Below are 21,527 nucleotides of genomic sequence, written 5' to 3' on the forward strand. Positions count from 1 at the left end.
ACTTGCTATGGCTACTGGTTAAAAATAACTAGCCAAGAATCACAGCCCTTCATTGATAGTTGATTACAGATTTTAGGGCAAAATTTATAATTCACAGCTAAGCCGAATGTTGAATTAAGAGAATAATGAGCTCCTTAATCATTGTATACTATTGTCTTGTTGGCTGTAAACGTAAACTAAAAATTCATCACTTTATTTATTCTCAAACTTACTCTCACTGGTGCATCGCCGAAACTTGGAATAATTACTAATAGATTTGTCAACTGTCGTAAAATTATTGCCATGTAATTATAAATTAAATTAAAATTGCATTAGGTATAAAATTGAGAACTTCTTACCAACTAAAAAGCAGTGCAGAAGTCGATAATAGCTTCCATGGATATCAGATCTGGGATTTTCAGTGTCCTGTAGATGTCATTCCTTTCATCATCGGTTGTATAATTTAGAAATTATCATTGAGTCACTATAAACTACCGTAATTTTACTATCAGTTTATTGCCAATAGTTTCTTTTTTCATGGCTTCTACTTTATTACAGTGGCATAATTATATGGCAGCCCTATTTTAGCATTACTTAATCTTTAATTTACAGAATTAGTCAGGTAAATAAAGATTTTAATAATACGATATGATCGAAAGGGCTGATTCAATAACTCTGAAGAAGAACAAATAAAGCAACATTTTTCTTTAATGAAGACGTATCTTTTACATAATATTATAAAGCTTCTCAAACTGATTTCCACGAAGTCTGCAAGTGTTTAATATCAGAAGCAATTTAAAACAAAGACTTGCTCAATAACGTTACTCATTACTGATTAATTTATATTTAAAAAAGTAGAGATCAATTAAGTGATGTACTACATTTACTCAATCTTAATTTCGATCTCTATGCGTAAACTTATTTATATTAATCCAGTAAGATATTAGATTCTTCATCGACATCATAGAATTGATTGATTAATTAATTTCTATTATCGTATGCTACCTTTGACAAGAATCTTTATTCTGCATTAACGTCAATCTTAATTAATAAGCCCTCAGTGTCTACGTATAGATAGTCATTTCTAGTGGATTATTGTGCTACAGTTTATTCTATAGGTAGTAAAGTGACAAAATTTATTTATCATTTAGAAAAGATACGTAGAATATAGCAGTGTTATAACCAGAAACAAGCACTTGTAGATGATAACCTTCTACATATTTTCTTTTCTAAACCTAATCTACCGTACTTTTTATAGTCTTCAGTATTTTAGTGACTCCTATCGAATACATGACGAAAATATTATTCTTGATACTTGTAAAGCTAGACTAATATCAAGTGAGAATTTAAACTACATCACTTGGCATTGCAAAAATAGAGAAACAGAATGCAAAATTAAATTTATGCTTAGAATATTCGTACTCGTGAAATCTTAAAAATGTTGACAATTGAGAGCTAATGTTCGCTTCCTGTACAGTGTACCCGCTTATAGACAATAATGTCTGCTACTGCTATTTTAACACAACGATTGCGTGATAATCCTGTTTTATCTTTTTTATTCTCTTTAGATTCTATCAGTAGATATATTTAAAGCAGGGTCAGACTAATTTTTGGACTTCATCAGCAAGATACACAAGACTCTTCATCATGGGTGATCAGCAAAGCAAAGGGTAAATATAACGTTAAAGATGATCTCATTTCTACCAATTTAACCATTCATTATTTTCCGTGAACATTCTTCTTCATATTTCAATTTAGACTGATTTAATTCGATAAATTAATTGCATGCCCCTTTCTGCTAGCGACAATAGTTTCTTCCATAATGACGTTATTAGAGATTCCCTGCCGAGCCACAGAAACATAGATAGTTCAGTAGAATAACTGTTACTATAGTGACCATAATGCATATAGACGACCCTTTTAGTGCTTTATAAACTTTTATTACTCTATACCAATCGTTGCAGTATTTAAAATTTGTTCTAAAATTTACCTAATCGCCAAGCTCTGATTAAACACCTTTCAACGTTTAGTCTCTTTATCTAGATAAAAATTATATTTATTTACTCGTAAATGAAATTCAGCTAGGGTTAGTTAGTTTTAAGTGGCCCAGATTATAGGCGCCATGAGTTCAATCGTTTTAAGATATGATTTTCGTTGAATTAGTCCAATTCTCTAATTAGAGCTGAAACCCTGCCAATTCAAAACGTTTATATCGAATCAATTCGACGTTTTAACGTTTAAAATACCGTACTCAGTGTTTTGTTAAATTAGCCCAATTCTCAAGTTTGGCCAAAAGTCTTTCATATCTCTATGTCTGCTTAGCCATTATGTTGATGGGGAATAAAGTTCTTCAATTCCGGTTGATATAATCTATTTTATTGAAGCATAGATAGTGCTAAAAACATTCTCAGCAACTATAGAAGCCGTAAATGGATATACTGTATGCTAGTCTATCATCGTAAATAGAATAAAAGTTAAGGTATCTATTTTGCCCTGAATAACGAGAATGTTGCCAAGCATTCTATTTTAATATTATGAAAGCGTAAATTGTTACTATGGCATTGTAACCTAGACTTAACAGAAAAGTTTCCTAAACTTCTTTCCTCATAGTGGATAGTTAAGACTGCTATATGGACTTAGCTAAAATTATTCAATTTTACATGCATGTATGCACAGCTCTAGCTGTAACACTGTCTGCCTTTGCTCTTCCTTCTTAATAAATTCTGAATTACGATAATCTATAACCAAAGTGATATTACCCAATTGCAGCAATTTTGTTTGAGAGGCCATGATATTGCAGATACATCTCCTTTGAATGCTAAAACTAAAGTAATTTATCGATATTTTACATAGCCGGCGATCAGATCAATCCAATGGGTTAAGTAAATCGACTACCAATGAATCCAATGGCTCGGCAACATTGAGTCAGCCAATTAACGGGAGCCTTGATGGATCATTGCATCGTGGTGAAACGCTAAAAGCTAGAAAAATTGCAGAGCAATCTTACGGTGCTGCAAAATTTACTGAGTAAGTATTAGTAAAGTGCTTAAGTACAGGTTAAAATCTTATCAAATACCAATATAGCCATCAGTAGCTTAATTAGTAGCTTAATTGTATAAACAAATTAACATCAAAAGATGCTAAAGCTAAGATCTTAGCTTACCATCAGATAGCAGAGTAATTATATATACATTATGCATTATTGGCTTGGCTTACACCTTATTGGTAGCAACAGTCTCCGAAAGAGTTGTATCATATATTATACTACAGAAATAGGCTGGATATTATAACGTTTTACAACAATATCTGTCCTTTGCATTAATATCCTCTATTTACCATTTTAAATCGAACTAGCAATAACTCGAATCCGATTGACTTTAATAAACAAGCTAAAATGTTAAAGGATGCGATTCGCGGTGGCCAAAAGAAAAAGGTAAATTTAATTAGAAAGATATTCTAGGAGATTATATATTTTCAATATTTTAAAATTCGACTTTAGTTAGAATTGCATAAGAAAGTCATTATAGAGTTTTAAAATTATCCATAGTATTATGCCATGAATTCTATTGATTAATGAAGATAATTTTTTCTACATTTTATTCACGATTAGCTGAATCCTGTGTCAGGAAATCCGATCGAAATTAATTTTACTTTAGTTGTAAGTAACTTAGCGCTAATATTATCAATAAGAGGAATTGAACAGCCATAAGATCGCTAAGATTAGACTTTTATTGCAAGCAAAATTCATGTCTAAAATGGACCGGTAGCAACTAATTTAAATTTATAATCTTCTCTCCACAAAATTTTAGCATCTAACCACAGCTAAAATTGATCCAAAAACATATACTTTGAGCGCTTCCGTTATTATTGACGATTTAAAGGTAACGAAATACTTTCTATATTATCGAATTTATTTCTTCTCTTAACATAAGAATTCCTATTCGAGATATTATTCGCTAAATAAGCCACCTAAGTATTTTATCAACCTGATTTTTACATTGTGTAATGATATAAAAAATATATTAACTAGAAAAGATGATATCCACTATCAGAAATGTTGTATTTAGATATTTTAACTTGTAGACTTACCAGATAGAAGTTTTAGCTAACGTGGCTTATTTCAATCATTCTTCATCAAATAGGGCATGAAAGAATCAGGAGACTTATACTTTGCCACAATCTTGATGAAATTAGATGCAGCTGGAATCAGCGTCATTGAAATCAATACTCAAGTAAGAAAATTGCTTTTTAAATTTAAAAGAATTGAGAAATTTCAAACTCTTTTCGCGGATTATTTACGAATCGTAGCATTCAAACTAATTTGAATATTTCTAATATATAAAATATTAGAGTCTTGTGGAACAATTGCCATTTACGGCCGTTGAACGATGTGAATTTATGGAAAATGTACCGGAATTTGATCAACTTTTATTATTATTTACCAACAATAATGATGGTACTCATAATTTTCATATCTTCCGAACACTCGATGCTAAAGTAAGTCTACCAATTCAGTTTTAATTACAAAAAATGAGTTACTGCTTATAGCCCATACAGTTTATAGCTGCGCATTCTTATACCTTCGAATTATGAAGAGTAACTGTCTTCTAATTTTGTAGGCATCAACAGTATGCAACGAAATTAAAGGATTTCCCACTAAAATAGCCAAGGAAGAGGTAAGATGCAATGCATAGTGCTTAAAGCCCTGCCTAAAGGCGTAAATAATTGAATACTCATATTCTGCTTTTTTTTTCTACACAGAAATTAAATGGTAGACGGCTTAGCAATGGTAGTGTTAAGTCAGATCAATCTAATCACTCCAGTCAATCAAATCAGCAAGATCGTAGTTTGCACCCTTCATCAAGCAATGGGTAAATATTTCGATATTAAAATTAGCGAAAGAATTTTACTATTGATATTTGTACTATGTAGAAATAAATCTATTTGGGATACTCTTGATCTAGCAGTGTATCCAATGGTCTACCCATCATTCCACCACCACCTCCAGAATCTGCATTACCTCAACCTCCATCCAATGGTCGAGTAAACGGTTCAGTGCCAGTTCTTAGGATAACTAACAAGAACGAATCTGAAAATAAACGAATATCAAGCAGGTAGATATCTGGCATAGTATTCTATTTAAGTCCAACAAATGCTTAGCTTATACAAGCCTAAAAAGTGTGTGATAAGTTTAGTAGAAACTTAGTGGTTTATCAGGGTAAGCTATGGACTTTGCTTAACAACTTCTAATTATCACAGTCAGTGATTTTAACGTTAAAAGTACTGAAATCTGAAATTTGTATTTGAATTTATTTTACTTATAACACTCAAAGAGCCTCTGTAAGTTATTCAACGTAGAAATTCGGATTTTATGTTCTGCAGAGTAGAAGTGTTACTTTGTGTTGCAAGACGATCATTGATAGCGAATAAATAAAGTGAAAGGAAAATGAAATTTAAGATCTAAATAGTGCACTAGGAATTCAATATTACCATTAAAATCAGTAAAATAACTAGGTTACTCACCACTGAAATAGGACTATAAATTAAAGAGCGTTTTACTCCATTTGAACTAATTATAATAATTATTTATTAATCATTATATTAGCTCCGATGATCAATCGGATTCAAAGGCTGCCGTTAGTCCAAGAGGTGGATTGCAACTTGGTAATGAAGCTGTTAATGCCAGAGTAGAAAATAATATTGTAAGTGCACCTACCTATATTAATCCAATCATATCAAGAATCAAAGTACTAAGTCTGGAATATCTCATTTTCCATGATACTCAGAAAATTTTGAATCATTGCATTGACGACGTCGAAAGTTTCGTCAAGAAGTTATCCAGCATTCATCAAGCAAGAAGTGATGTCTTAGATCGCAGATCCAAGAAGAAGACTAAAAAGGATAAAATTAAAGGTAATACAAAATAGAATATTCTTGAATAATTTGGTTACACTATCAATGCTTAAGATTGAATATTTTTAAATTAGATGCTGATAAACTTAGCGAAAATGTCTATCCAGACGATGAAAAATTTAAAGACTGCTTCCAAAAGATGAAGATGGGCTTAAATTATGCAGTAAGTCTATCTAGGGAAATACCACTAATGCCTTTTGAAAATGTTTCATCACCCTTATGCTATGACGTAAAATGATCGCTAGAATCAGAAAATTTAATATTATGGTAATTGTATAAACTAACCTTTGGATCTTCATTAGGTATTGTTAAAAAGAAATTTACAGAAACCAACACCCATTGAAATTATCCAATATTTAGTGGATTTATTACTTTACATTTTGAAAGTGCCCAAAGCGTAAGTGGAATTGATATTCTATTGCTAACACACTGTACGCTTTTAGATTTAAAGTTAAATTGCAAATTAGTAGTTGTAGCTTACATCTTCTTGCGATTGCTCGAATAGACTTGATATTGCTGCCAATGTTGTCTCTCCACTCTTCACCGTACAAACTTTGCAAACAGTTAAAGCTAGTATTACTCCAAAGCAAGAGCAAGCCATTCAAAGTTTAGGATCAGCTTGGAATTTATCAAGGTATGAGCTCATATCATGAAAGATACGGAATAGTCGTTATATCTATTCCAAATTTTTGTTTAGCTCACTCTTAACATTTCAGTAGAATCCTGACTTGTCATCTTTGATTATTTTAGAGATCAATATCCCGATGCTAACTTAGTACCCGTATACTATCCCGTCTTTAGTGACGGTTGGGTGCCTAAAGATGTTAAAAATCCTCATTGGGCTAAATTATCCAAAGATATTAAGCGTTTGGTTAATATCGCTGCTAAAACCCCTAAACCTCAACAAACGGTAAGTGAATAATACTATTATTTCATCGTTATGATCCGATTAATGTAAAATAAGATTGGCATATAAATGGTTATTCTGTTACCATAGGCATCATCAGCTTCTCCTACACCAGTAAATACCAATAATATTGCTGCTGCTGCTGCTGCTGCTGCAGGCGCCACTGCAGTAGCTACAGCAGCTACTACCAATAATAATAGAACAGAATCAGTTACATCAAAAGTTCCTGGTGGAGTTCCATTAGCAATTGAAATAGCTGGCAGGTATATCCAGATCTTAAATTTTAACTTCAACATTTAATATAATAATAAATAATTACTTATCTATCATATCGGTTAATAATCTAGAACAAACAGTGCAGCTCAAATAAAAGGAGCAAGTCAAATTGCCACTGTCAAGGCTGATTACAACCCGACTACACCAGGATTTTTAGCTGTTAAAACTGGTGAAAAGTGTGAGGTAAGGCCAAAGCTATTTACCACCTTAAATTCATAGATGTTTTATTTACCTGATTACCGATACTAATGCAATAATTACAGGTAATAGAGAAAACTAAAGATGGATGGTTGGTCCATAATATCAACTCTGGCAAGCAAGGACTTGTGCCATCTAAGAATTTGGAGGTAGCCGCAGATACTGTCTTGTTGGATGGAGGCGGTGGACTGCCCGTGAATGCACCACCACCTCCAAATATTCCACCACCACCTGTTCCAGCAACAAATAGCAAGAAAGATAATACCAATGATCCTATTTTATTTACTGCTCCGCCACCACCACCGATATCACCGCCTGCAGCACCACTAACAGCACAATCGCCAGCACCTCCACCTGCGCCAGCAGCTCCACTAGCACCACCAGCGCCATCTGCAGCTATAAATGGAGCTCTACCACCACCGCCACCACCGCCACCACCTGCTCCAGTTTTCAGCAAAACGGATAGCAAACTAGGTTAATTATTTACTAGATACTCTTACAGTATAAAAAAAATGAATTAAGTTCATTGATTCGATGTACATTTAATTATAGGATATGAAAATAAGTGATATGAATCTAAAATTATGAGTTTTCGAAATAACATGCAAAATATAGCCTTGGTAAATGCAGCGATATTAATATAAATTTACTGACTTTGATATAATATGCAAATTATAGCGCTTGTAAACGCATTGAAAAACCCACAATTAAAGAAAACAACTACGGTGAAATATAAAGGTAAGTAAAGACTTATTTTTGAGGATATATTTTCACCTAGAACATAGATCAAAATTAGATACTAATAATCATATACTGTTTATCGCTATATAGAGAATAATCTAATAATCAAATTTTATATCTATAGTTTCTTTAAAATTGAAATTAGTATTATTAATTTCTATTAATTTCTTATTCATTAACACAAATAGCTTCTGACAGCGATCTATTGCAAGATGAATTAAAAGCACGAATGAAAATGCGCCGTATCCAGTCGAGGAACCGAAACGAAGGTAAATAGGAGCGCTCATTTCTAGCCGATATTTTCCTTACAGCCCTACCATATGATCTGTTTTATCGTTTAATGACTAAAATCAATTGATTTATACTTGCATTCGTTTAGTTGGATCTATAAATCCAAACTCAAGTAAAGAGGAAATTAGGCAATACCTGACTGAAAGAAATTTCTCCGCAAAAACTACTGATTTATTGGGCGATTATGGAGGATTCGAATTACTCTCTTTGACGAAAGAAGAACTAGCCCAAATTGCCCCTGGCGAAGAAAATCGTCTTCATAGCTTACTAACAACACAACGTTCACAACTACCGGTAACATTAAAATTTCTCAATTTATATCATAATTACTACGGTTTGCATCAAATTTAAGACTAAAAATGGTGTTACTTATTAGGATGAGCAGCAAAAAAGCCTCCAAGATGCCGCTGGAGATAAACTAGAAAGTGATCCGCTTGCTGTTCAATCTTCTGAGAAAATAACCACCACTCCAACTCCTACATCTAATAAAGCTGAACCAGAATGGAAGCGAATGATAATGGAAAGGAAAAAGAAACGTATGCAACAAGCTGGCATTGATGGTGAAAATGTACCTCCTAATAAATCGCCTAAAGATATTAAAATTAACGGTTCTAAGGAAAATACAAATAGTACTCCAGTAACTAACAATAATGTAAATATAGTTTCACAATCACTGCCAACATCCAATAGTGATACTGTGGATTCAGCCAAGATATTAAATTCAACACCATCAACTGAAAATTCGTCATCACAGGCGGAAGCACAACTACGGCAGTTGCAACAACCACAACAGCTACAACAACTACAACAGCAGCAACTACAACAACAATTAGGACTACAAGGTCAAAACTTGCAATTGCAGCCTAATTTAATACAACAGCAAGGATTGCAGCAACAATCATTAGGATTACAGCAATCTTTGAATTTGCAACAACCACAACAACTAGGACTGCAGCAGCAGTTGGCGTTACAGCAGAATCTTCAACAAAACCAATCTTTAGCACTATTGCAGCAACAGTTATTACAACAAAATCAGCTGCAACAACTCCAGGGTAATCAACTTCTTACCGACAATGCTCAATTACAAAGTATCTTGTCCTCCTTAACGCCACAACAACTCCAGCAAGCTATTGCTCTAGGTTTAATCACACCATCGGTAGTAAACCAGCAACAAGTAAACAATACGGGTTTATTAGCTCAAGGAACGTTAGGTAATCAATTAAACCTGACTTCGGATGCCTTGGCGGCGAATAATATATTGCAATTACAGCAAGCAAACGCAAATAATCAAGCTCTACGACAATTGGCAGCTGCCAATACTCAAAGAAATCTTGGATTAACCGGTACTCGATCACCTGGTGATCCATTTACAGCTTTACTAGCTGCACAACAGTTGAGTACAGTTCAACGAAATCGACGATTAGCTGGTTTAAATACAGGTGTAGGATTGGCTAATCCTAGCCTAAATGTAAGCAATCTTAGCACAGGTTCTATAGGCAGAAGTAATGGTAATATTGGAGGTGTCAACCAGCTGCTTCAAAATCAAGTACCTAATCAAGCTACTCTTCGACTTGGTTTGCAACAAAATCAAGGGCTTCAATTTTAATTCTTAAATAAATGAATAGTAAAAGCTAGTAAACAATAACTTTGTTACATTACTTTGGTTAAGAATCTAAGATTTCAAATGTAATCCTATCCTAATTGTATCTTAATCCAAAAGTTGTATATGTAATCATTTTTTATAGCTCAACAATAGTACCAGCTATTTATGGTGATAAATGGGTTCAGTTTTTTCATACAATTCAGAAAATGTACACATTGTACAGGGAAATCATGTATAGTCCTGTACAGTACTGTATAGTAAGAATACTTGATGATTTAACTGTCGCTTTGGTATCCATTTTAGAAGTTGCATCTTGACCAGCAAAATTTTTTCGTTTATAAGATTATGTCTGGATATAGTGATATTGACATCTCGGCTATTCTATCAGTCATTTGAATTAATACAGTCGATACTGTAACTTCAACTTACTTATAAATTGTTAAATTACTTTATATAATATAAAGTGGATAATAAGATTGAAGGGGAATATTATCAGTTGCTAACTGCGTTAAATTTTTAATACTCTTGAATTTCATAATACTTTTAGTATTTGTATCAGTTTATACTATTGCATACTGTTTCTTTACTGTTTTGTTTTATCAATTGTAAAAGCTGCAAAATGAATATATATATATATATATCTCTATTTTAGAACCATATTTTCTTCGTTTACTGTATAAGCTCTATTTTTGATAATTATTATTCAATTTCTATCTAATTAACAATTAAGTAAGTATGTCGTTGAAAATTGCGAACAATGCCGTCTGTACTCGTACTTGAAGTATTTCATGCTTAGATGGTTGATTTTTTTTCTTTTCTTTCTACTATCGATGCTCACTTTGAATATGAAGGTAATAATTTGTACGTGGAAATAAGGATTATTATTTGTAACATTACGTATGGAGCGACTGATTATAATTCTTTTAATTATGTGATAATTTGATTACTTCGTTTAATTGAATAAAGTATGCTACTAGATGTAAAAATGTTTCATTATGATATGGGTATTTCTAGTTGGCATATACTTTGTAAGCTGTGTGAATAAGGCATACGAATATACGAATATATGCGCAGACCGCTTCGATGCAACACATCTACATTATGTTGAAATGAGGGGAATGTTGATGATCAAGGCAGCACAATACAAATTTGTATAGTCTATCGTGAAAATTAGCTAATACATAGATAAGTTGCTTTATAGATGTAGATTAACTTTAACATTTTGCTAGGAAATTATGCTATAATAATAGGTGCTGAATGATATAGCAATAGCGAGAATATACTATAGTGTCCTATCTCTATATTCGTACCGCTCATTTATTAGAACAGCCTCTTTGGCTATCTATTAATGAAGAGCCCATACTGCACTGCATCAATTGATGCAAAATATTATAGGCATTGATTATATTATTGACAATAAAGTTAGATTTGATCATCTCATGTTAGGCCAGGCTAAACAACAAATCAGTAAGCGATAACCTAGCATCGATTATGTAATTATAATACGTATACCATTACCAGTCGATCATTTTTGAAACAAAAATGGACGTATCTACCTAAGCAGCAATCCGTTTCCATTAAGTTTTATAGTAGAGGTTTATATCTTCAATTTATAGTCATGCCTTTCAATTTCTGAGATGTGCTTGCTGAAGAAGATTGGAAGACGTGCCGGCTACGTCTTAAACTGTAAGCTCGTATCCAAGACAACCAAGACTATGCAGTAGCCCTAACCATTTTGCATAACCTACTTTGTACCCTTCGTTGAAGCTGTCCTGCTGCACATTAGACATGTATTGACATATCTAAAAGAAAATAAAAAATCAATAAATACATGTCTAATGTATCAGTAGGGCAGCTTAAACGAAATGTACAAATTAATTTATGCAAAATAGTTAGGCCTACTATCCAGGTGTTGATGATTCAATCATACAGCATGCACAAAAAGTTATACCTATGGCGTAGTTCATAGCTGTAACAGGAATTTAGGTGGTAGCACTGTAGCTATAATAGTTGGGTATAATCTTACACGAAGTATTAAGGCTATATCTCAAGTAGTAAAAAGTTCTAGTGAACTTTTCAGCAGTCTATTTTGCTCCTCGTGATGAGCTGCCATATTGGATGTGGTAACCTCATTTACGCCCATAAGTATAGGTACCCAAACATGACTATTGAATATCATAATATGACCGCAGAAAAATACACCTACTGCAAGTAGAAAGCGAATTACTTTCAACTGGACTCAAAATACTTTCTCCATCTTTTTACCAATGCAATCAAACGTTTATTGATGCTACTAGACAGAAAGTATTAAACATCGATGGTTCTAAACTGAAATAAACGGCTAAAACTACGGAATATTAGCATAAATTGAATTCTAGATCGAAGTTGATACTCGTATAGGCTCTAGACTAGGCTTGGAAAAGACTGCGCCATACGGTACTGCGCTTTATAGCATTTTGTATAAGTATTTGCTGCGCCTTTTTTACACTATCATTCTACAGAACTCTACGTTGGGCGCTGCCTTGTGTCCTAGACGGACGGACAGAAAGCATTGGAAAATTTCAACTTCTTTCATTCTACAATCACTCAGTTGGTTTACCTTTGCCTTTCCATATAAATACTGTACCAATATAGCATGGTACGCGTCTGTACCCTACGCCTTGACTGCTTAGGTCATTCATCTTCGCCCGATTTTTTAGATGGCTACTACGATCTTCCTATCATAATACGCTGATAGAATTAACTTAATCCATTTCTGTATAGTATCGTCTTCATTTCATCCTTTCAAGAATCCATTTAGCTATTAACTAGCTAAGCAACTTAATAGCAGGATATGAAACGATCAGGTAACGAATAGGATTTTGACTTGAATTATTGGGCTACGCCTGAATGTAGAAAATGATGATCATAATAACATGAAGGATAATTTAGGACGATTAGAAATGAATAGTTAAGGACTTTAGTTTACTCTAGCTTAAAAATGAAAATAATGTTAAGTATTTATTGGGCCTCTAAATCTCTGTTTAAAGTGGCTCATTACGATTTCTGACGACAAATAAGTTCAGACGTCGTGTTATTATCAATAAAAAAAATACTGTAGAAGGCCTTCCTACAATGGAGGTAAAACGATGATCCGATTCGATTGGTAGGGTGATTTCAAGAATTGTTAGCCAGCTATTGATGACGCTGTCCTATGCACTCTTGCAGCATTGTGGATACGACATAAGCTACAACTAATTCAGAAAATCTTGGTTATTTCTTGCCAAGTATATGGAATGGAAAGTTAATTATTTCTTCCTTCTTCACGTCGTTTTAAATACGTATGAATATAACCTCTACTTCTGTTTACGTTGGAAGTTGATATTTATACCCTGGTGTTTCTTGCCCAAAATTAGCGATTGATAACCGGAAGTCGAAACGATTTCATGTGACAATGATACAAGTACAGACTGCATCCTCTATAGCCGCCAATATTTGTACGATAATCTAGAAAGCACGACCCAAACTTGGCTTATTGCATCCCTTAACGTAACGTTCAATCAGTAATGGTGGTTACGCATCAACACTGATCGAGCTGTCATCAATACCGAAGTCGAAAATCAGTCATTTAGTAGATTAAAATACTCAACAAATTTCTTTCCTTCCTTACTACTGATATATTGGGTAATATTATTCATAAATACAACCAATTGATAGAGAAATTAATCCTAAATCAGTACTTTCTATAATTAATATAAATAATTGAAGTTCCGTAAATCAAATGATCAAAAAAATCATTAGAGCTCTGGACTTGAGAGGTTTTCAGTATTATACAGTACAGTTATGTAAAGCCTTAACCAATCCTATCTCGTAGAAGTAAGCAATTTCTCCTTGGTAAAAAATTTAAAAAATAGCTATCTTCCGGCCCCCAAATGCCGCAGCATACTTTCTACCTCATACCAATTTCATATCACGCTTGTAGTTAACGTGTATCCTTAATACAGGCAAAACCAAATTCAACTTTTGTAGTTGAAAATTTTTATATCTTATTTATAATGTTACTTGCAGCGTAGAAATACCACGCTAATAACATGATTGGATATCGTGGTCACATTTAGGATACCCAGGAGCTGATGGAAGCAATAAACAATTTCTCGAAGAAGAAAATGATCGAATGACTGATGAAATGTCTCATAAAGTTTCAGCGCTAAAAACGGTAAATTATAGGAACTTTTTTTACGTATTCTGTCATCAAGCAGCAAACATTGAAGAGTTTTGGTAAATGACCGAGTTATTTACTAAGAATGAGTAAATCTTAACTACTAGGACAAGTGTTAAGATATTCTATAAATACATTTACCTTGTTTGAAATGTAGTTTTATAACGTGAATCTTAATTGAATGAGTTAATACTTGTTATAATCAATACCACTACGCCTCTACTACCGACTTGATTTCGTATGCTAAATTTTGCGACTTTTGTCTCATGATAGATATCTATCCAAATGGGAGATGAAATACGTGGCCAGACAAAGTGGTTAAAAGATATGGTATCGGATATTAATTATAATCGCTAAATTTTAAATTTGGGTATACACATCATAGTATATCTTATTTTAGATATTGCATGGCAAACAGAGATATCAATATAACATAGTAATAGCTATAAAATTTTGGAACGTATATTTATCTCAAATTGTACTAAATTATGTGAGATTATTATGCACTTGCAAAAATTTAGTATCTTTGAGATCCATTTAGGATTGTAAGAAATTAGCTTTCTAATTTTAACTTTATACTAAGAACGATTTGCTGCTATTGCTATAGGATACAGACTTTGATAAAACTGGAGGATTTCTACAAGGTGCGATGGGAAAATTGACCTCCTTAAGTAGAGCTGGCCATGGTTGGATTTGGTGTTATATGCTGCTGTTTGTTTTATTCGTGTTCTTCGTAATTTATATTGTATTAAAATGGAAATAAATCTTATGATTGATATGATGTGTAAAAGTAATGGAATGTAACAACCATGTTGCTATTTGATGCATAGCTAAGAAAAATTCGTTGTGTTATAATACAAACTTTGCAATAATAGTGATTTAATCTTTAATTATTATGATATACCTTGATGTACTATACTATATCATAAATTTTGTATCAATTAATATTTAGTAAAGTCACTTTTCGAATTCAAAATGGATATAACAAAAAGTTTTACTGGCCATATCGGTGCAACTAAATCTATAACTATTCTACAGGATAAGGATTTAACCTTTCTGAGAGCATTTTAAACAATGACACATATATCTATACCAGATTCAAATACCGTTTCTCAATCAAATTTTGCGCGTGTACTGTATTACACACCTTGATCATTAATTAGAAATGCATGCTACGATTCTCTGTGTCATTTTATTACATCAGAACAGAAACTGATTCATATATTATGGCTTTGCTACTCGAACATGGCAAAGACGTATGATATAAAGCAAATGTAGATTCTACAGTAGACATTTATTCAGACATTAATAAGTTCGCTCAGTCTTAAAACTTATATATCGAGGACAACTTGCACCATACAGTAAAATCTAATCAAATCAAGTTGTACATATTTTATATAAATACATAATTTTTATTTAAGCAATGAATTGCTCCAGATTGCCAAATAATAACACAAATAATTTATATGCCCCTGCACTTATACTTATGTATACATAATTGATATACAACATATATGACATATGTGTACGTAGCACGATTCTGTTGTAATAAAGCACATTAATAGTATTTCATTGTATGATTCATTATCAGCCTCAAATGCATCATAAGGCACTATAATATATATTTACTGCACAAGTTATTACTTTTCGTCAATAGCTTTCTTAAATATAAAATACAATACTGGTATGTAACACACACCATGGATAAAAATTGTATATGATTAAACAGATTTGTAGACCAAAATATCATCAAGTTATAATCGCTTGGCCTATAAAAATTTGCGATATGAAAATTTGCTACAGTAAAACAACGATAAAAGAATCAATTATAAAAAGTTTAATAATAATCTTTTTCATTAATAATTAATTATAATCTCGAATCGTAACAAATTTTTTATGAACAAATCAGCATAAAACAGATAGATAAATTAGAAATAATTCTCATGAGTAAATAATCAAAAGTTGCAGTAAAATATAGTAGTATTTAATTTACGATCATTATTAAATATTCCATAAAGTATTCTTAATATATCCAATACTGCAATAACGACTAAAATTATCATTTAGCTTGCAAGTTTATTACGATGTAATGCGATCAAATTTCGGTAGTAAGCGTAAGTTAGATTTAATCTTCGAAAAAAACATCATCATCTTCTTCATTTGCTAGTTGTCTTCTTACTGTATATACATCGTTATTCCATAAACTGGTTTTTCTACCTCTTACGGGTTGATTCATAGAATAGCCTTTCCTGTATAGCATAAGGAGAAATAAATTAATTTGAGCAACTAGCATTTTACTGCAATAGCGGAAAAAGTTGATAAAAAATTGTAATACTATATTGAATCACTATCAGTACACTATATCACACACTATACTATACCGTCAATTTAAGATAACATTACCTCAGCCATCTAATAAAGAATAGATAACCACCAAGCAGGCAAACAGCCAATGCTCCACCAATAATACCATCTCGAATCACTATAAATTAGAAATAAACCACGTTATAGATAACATAACCTAGACGACAGCTAAAAAATTTATCAACATATTCAAAATACAGATTGTTAAATTGATGATACGAACTTCGATCTTGTTTACGCCTTATGAGCGTTTCATTCTTTGGCACTGGTAGACAAAGATTATCGTTGGACGGAAATGTCATTCTATAAAATCCATCTCTACATAAACATTGTCGATTCGTTCCGCAAAAACTGTTATTATAAGCACAATGCTTGTCTTCAGTGCAACCGGATATTGGCATACAACCGTTATTAATGCGCTGAAATCCAACCTGTTGACAATGTATAAATTTTAGTATAAAATAATCCATAAATAAGAGATTACAGTGAAACATAGCTTCCAATTAACTAACAGAAAATGAGAATATATTGACGTTTAATTTGGTATAGAGTACACACGATGATCAATAACATCATGTTAGTCTACTTACAATACAAACACAACGTCCATCCCGACATTCCTGGTTTGCGTTAGAGCATTCCGGCTGACATTGAATATTATCGGGTGGCATAGTTAATTTATTGCAGCCAGTCACATTCTTTCCGGTGCTACTATCAACACACCAAATTTCCCTGTTGCCGGATTGTATCGACCACTTACCAGTACGCCAGATAAATTGAGCACATGTAGCCTCAGATGGTAAACATCTTGTAACTTCAACCAAATTATTAGGGCAAGGTAAACCACCAGCATTAGCTTGATGTATAATTTGACGAGCTCTTACACGATAACCATTACCATTTTTCTGGTTGCAATCATAATGACATGGGCTATAATTACTCCAAGTTGTTAAGACGCAATCGCCTTTACAAGAGATATAACAGTCTTCCTTAGTGCCTATATCTAGTGTCGACTCTTTTACGTTAAATCCAATCTTATTTTCATTAGCCTTGATTAAGGTAGCAATACATTTTGAAGTATCAACTTCTAAACCATCATTTCGAATACAACGAATAGTACGATATCGTTTACCATGGCCGCATTCACTACCAACAGTGGTACAACGAGACCAATGACCTCTTGTAATACGATAATTGAAACATGGTTTTACATTACAAGGAAGTGATTGAAGCAAATGTTGGTGTTGTGGACAAGGTCTACCATTTCCAGTGGCATTATATAATATATAGCGCTGCCGCGTAATTGTTCCATTCAATCCACAGCTAGCAGAACAAGATGACCATGATGACCATTCTGATAAAATACAATCAGTATTACACGGAACGTTACAATCACGCATTGTCGGTAAATTATTATTTGAGCAAAGTGATGAACCAACAACGACACCGTCACTTCGTTGGCAGTTAATAGCACGAAATTGTACTCCTTGACCGCATATTGGAGAAGATGGTACACAACGTGTCCACGGTGACACTGTCCAATAGTACTTATGGCAAGAATTAACGATACATGCTTCAGCTTGGACGGTATCAGTACAATCTAAACCAGATATATCGCGCAATAAGTATCGCGTTCTACGACGACTACCACGACTACAAGTTTGACTGCATGATGACCATTCAGACCACATACTATAGCCACATTGATTGGAACAGCTAATTTGACATGGTTCAACGTTAACAGGTTGCATAATTAAAGCTTCACATAGACGCTTTGGTATAGGCGATTGGTTAGAATCGATACAATATACTTTGCGTGTTCGTCCGCCATGACCGCAAGAGCTTCCATTATTTAGAATACATTGACTCCAAGCGCCGGTAAACCATGAGATACCATGACAAGACCTTTGCTGGCATACTTCTGTCTCTTGTAGATTACCGCATCGTTTCACGTTACCCGATGCGTAATGGATAATTTGACGTTTCCTTCTTTTGATACCATAGCCGCATTCTTGATCACAATCACTCCAATGTGACCATTGTGTCATTTGGCAATGGAGTCCACAGTCAATTGTACATGTTTTCAAAGTAGCTGGTATACTATCCACATATTTGATACATACATCATTGTCAACAATTGTATTATCACTTCGTTCACATAACAAGCTACGCTTTTGTATACCTTTGCCACAGTTAGCATTGTCCAGTGTTAATACACAGCTATGCCACTGTCCAATGAGCCATTTATACGTGAAACATTGATCATTGATGCAGTTAGTAACTTGCTTCAGATCTGCTTCAACAGTATGTTTACAAACTTGGAGGCCAGTTGACATATTGTAGTTATAAAAATGACGAACTCGATACTTACGATCAGCATTATGATTACAGTTACTAGAACACTTTGACCAAGCAGACCATTCACTTAAAGAGCAGTCATTACTGCATGGTATTGAGCATGAACGAACATGATCAGGTGCATTCAGTAAACTATTATTGATACAGACTTCATGATCGTCCATGGTATATCCATTATATACACAATCCACTTGCCTTGATTGAATTCCACCACCACAAGCCATTGTTGAATTTTCTTGAAGTAATTTACACGATGACCAAGGGTGAGTAACCCATTGATATTGTGTTCTATTCTGACACGGTGGTAAATCGCATAAACGTTTTTGAAGTACAATTCCATCTATCGTTCCATTATTAGGGCATGGCTTGCCACCATGGAGTGGATACTGCATAATAAATTTGGAACGTGTTGAATAACCTTCACCACAAGATTGAGAACAGATCGACCATGTTGTCCATTGACTTGATAATTTGCAATCAATAGGACAAGGAATATCGCAATCGCGATTATTTGCTGGGATAGAATGATTACCTAACAGTGATGAACAATTGACCAAGCGCATCTGTTGACCTGTACCAATTCCACAAGTACTATTTGGTTTTGGTATACATGCATTCCATTGGCTAACAGTACAAATATCTTTTAAGCAATCAGTACAAGAACGTGTTTCTTCTAAATGATTGACAGATTCGCAATTCCTTCCAGTGCCTAATAAGTAACGCTGACGTTTACTCACCTTAGAGCAATTACCATGACAATCTGACCAACTTGTCCACTCAGAAAGTATGCAATCATCAAGGCAAGGTATTAAACAAGATCTATCTCGTGATGGTCGAGGCAAATGACTACAATTTTGATCGCTTAAAGTGCTACCATCATGCGATACGCAATAAACACTCCTTAAGGAAGTGCCTCGACCACATTGTGAATTCAATTGATCAGGTAAGCATCTACTCCATGCATCTGTGCGCCAATGAGAACAATTATTTTGACTACATCGTTGAGATTGGTTGAGAATGCCACAATCTTTGCCTGCATTCATAGGTGGGATAATAATTTTACGATGGCGTGAAGTAATACCAATACCACAGCTATTGGAACATTTTGACCAATCTGACCATTGGCCTGTTAAACAATCTTGGCTACAATGAATAGAACAGCCACGAGCAAGGCTAACACGATCAATCTCTGTCTTATTCTTTTGGCAAAATTGATTTTCGACAATGGTGTTGCTATCACTATTGACGCAAATTATAGATCTTCGTTGTATGCCATTTTGGCAAGTAGAATTTTTATTCTGTACCGATGGATCGATGCTACATGCTCCCCAATCGGTGATAATCTGACGATAGTTGTTGGTACTCTTACTACTACAAATGGGTAATATGCAAAGTTGCTCTTGAGATAAAAGGGGGCAAGCTTGACCACCATTGATAGGATAGCGTAAAATTCGACGATATCTTTTTTGTATAAAGCTTGAAGGTGATGAAGTATTAGCACACCCTTGACATGCTGGACTCCAATTCTTCCAATCCGATACTAAACAATCGACTTTTGGATAGCATAGTTCATCAAAAGTGGTACGAATATTGAGGTTCCTTGGACAGTAATGGTCGGCAATATAATTGCCATTGCGATCGATACAAACTAAGTTGCCTTTTCGTACTTGAATGTCGGCGTCATCTACTATGTAATCTTCACATTGACCAAGATGCGATTTCCACACAGTGGATGATACAAGTTGGATGGATTGATTGCACGGCATTGAGTTATAACATGCTTGTTGTTGATACGTCGTTGGGCAATGGTAGATTTGTTGCTGATTGGGAACAGCTAAAACTTGACGATGACGAGATTGTATCCCTTGACCACAAGTTGTTGAGCAAGGACTCCAACTGGACCATAGACTGAGTATGCAAGCATTGGATTGAGAACATGATGAACACGGTTGAAGATTGGGTGGTCTTGATAAATGACGACAATAATAATTGGGTACAAGCTGTTGATCTCGTTGACGTCGACATGTTACCTGGCGTGGTTGACCACAATTTAAGCGGCAACAAGGTGAAATCGGATGACGACTATATTGCCAAGTATCAATGAATTGGCAGTCTTGCCAAGGGGTCGTCTTCCATACAAATTGACCACTGGTACATGCTACCAATAGAGTCATGACGATCACTAAAAGTAAATTGATTAATTTGACCATCGTTATTGAAGTGATTTTTGCAATGTTGGAAAATATCCTTTCGAAACTGTTTCTGTCTTGAAGAGAAGCAGACGATGAATTGCAATGCCTAAAAATGAAGAAGAGAGTCAAAATGTCACGGTGCTAATTTATTGGTCCTTTTAACACTGAATGACGTCAATGGAGTATTTTACCTCCATGGGTACCGACAGTACTGTACGATAACTACATTGAAATGGGCAATGGATAAAAGCGATGACTAGTGTATGATAATTAATGAAGCAGCGTTATTATAATGATAAAATTGTTTTGAATAAGATTGGATTTGCAGTTCAATCGTTTGAAAAGAGAGAAAGAAACCAAAATTGATTTCTTAAAAAGGCAAAAGAAAAAATAACAAGGAAAAAGAATGCCGGTACACATAGGGGAAAAAAATGGATTGAAAATGATGCAAGAACCATGATCATTCCATTCAGTCATTTTTTTCCTTTCTTTTACCTCTCTTTCAAA

General features: G+C 33.9%; 2 protein-coding genes across 2 annotated transcripts; one reads left to right on the forward strand and one right to left on the reverse strand.

The window, feature by feature from the left end:
* Positions 1-1,626: 1,626 nt before the first annotated feature.
* Positions 1,627-9,911, forward strand: TRIADDRAFT_59503 (uncharacterized protein; the record flags this gene model as incomplete). The annotated part of the gene is made up of 23 exons (XM_002115464.1): positions 1,627-1,649; positions 2,833-3,006; positions 3,334-3,412; positions 3,590-3,637; positions 3,789-3,860; positions 4,122-4,211; positions 4,330-4,476; positions 4,599-4,655; positions 4,741-4,850; positions 4,944-5,093; positions 5,585-5,681; positions 5,766-5,892; positions 5,967-6,055; positions 6,195-6,289; positions 6,398-6,526; positions 6,643-6,802; positions 6,890-7,062; positions 7,147-7,258; positions 7,339-7,747; positions 7,952-8,011; positions 8,203-8,283; positions 8,394-8,599; positions 8,682-9,911. The coding sequence occupies 23 exons, from the start codon at positions 1,627-1,629 to the stop codon at positions 9,909-9,911; spliced, it is 3,918 nt and encodes a 1,305-aa protein (XP_002115500.1).
* A 6,320-nt stretch (positions 9,912-16,231) lies between these two features.
* TRIADDRAFT_59504 (uncharacterized protein) lies at positions 16,232-21,002 on the reverse strand (the record flags this gene model as incomplete). Its single annotated transcript, XM_002115577.1, has 4 exons — positions 16,232-16,355; positions 16,510-16,588; positions 16,694-16,901; positions 17,061-21,002. 4 exons carry the CDS (start codon positions 21,000-21,002, stop codon positions 16,232-16,234), a joined length of 4,353 nt encoding a protein of 1,450 aa, XP_002115613.1.
* Between the last annotated feature and the right edge of the window lie 525 nt (positions 21,003-21,527).

The sequence above is a fragment of the Trichoplax adhaerens genome, genomic scaffold (genome assembly GCF_000150275.1).
Source record: "Trichoplax adhaerens TRIADscaffold_11 genomic scaffold, whole genome shotgun sequence".
Classification (NCBI taxonomy): domain Eukaryota; kingdom Metazoa; phylum Placozoa; class Uniplacotomia; order Trichoplacea; family Trichoplacidae; genus Trichoplax; species Trichoplax adhaerens.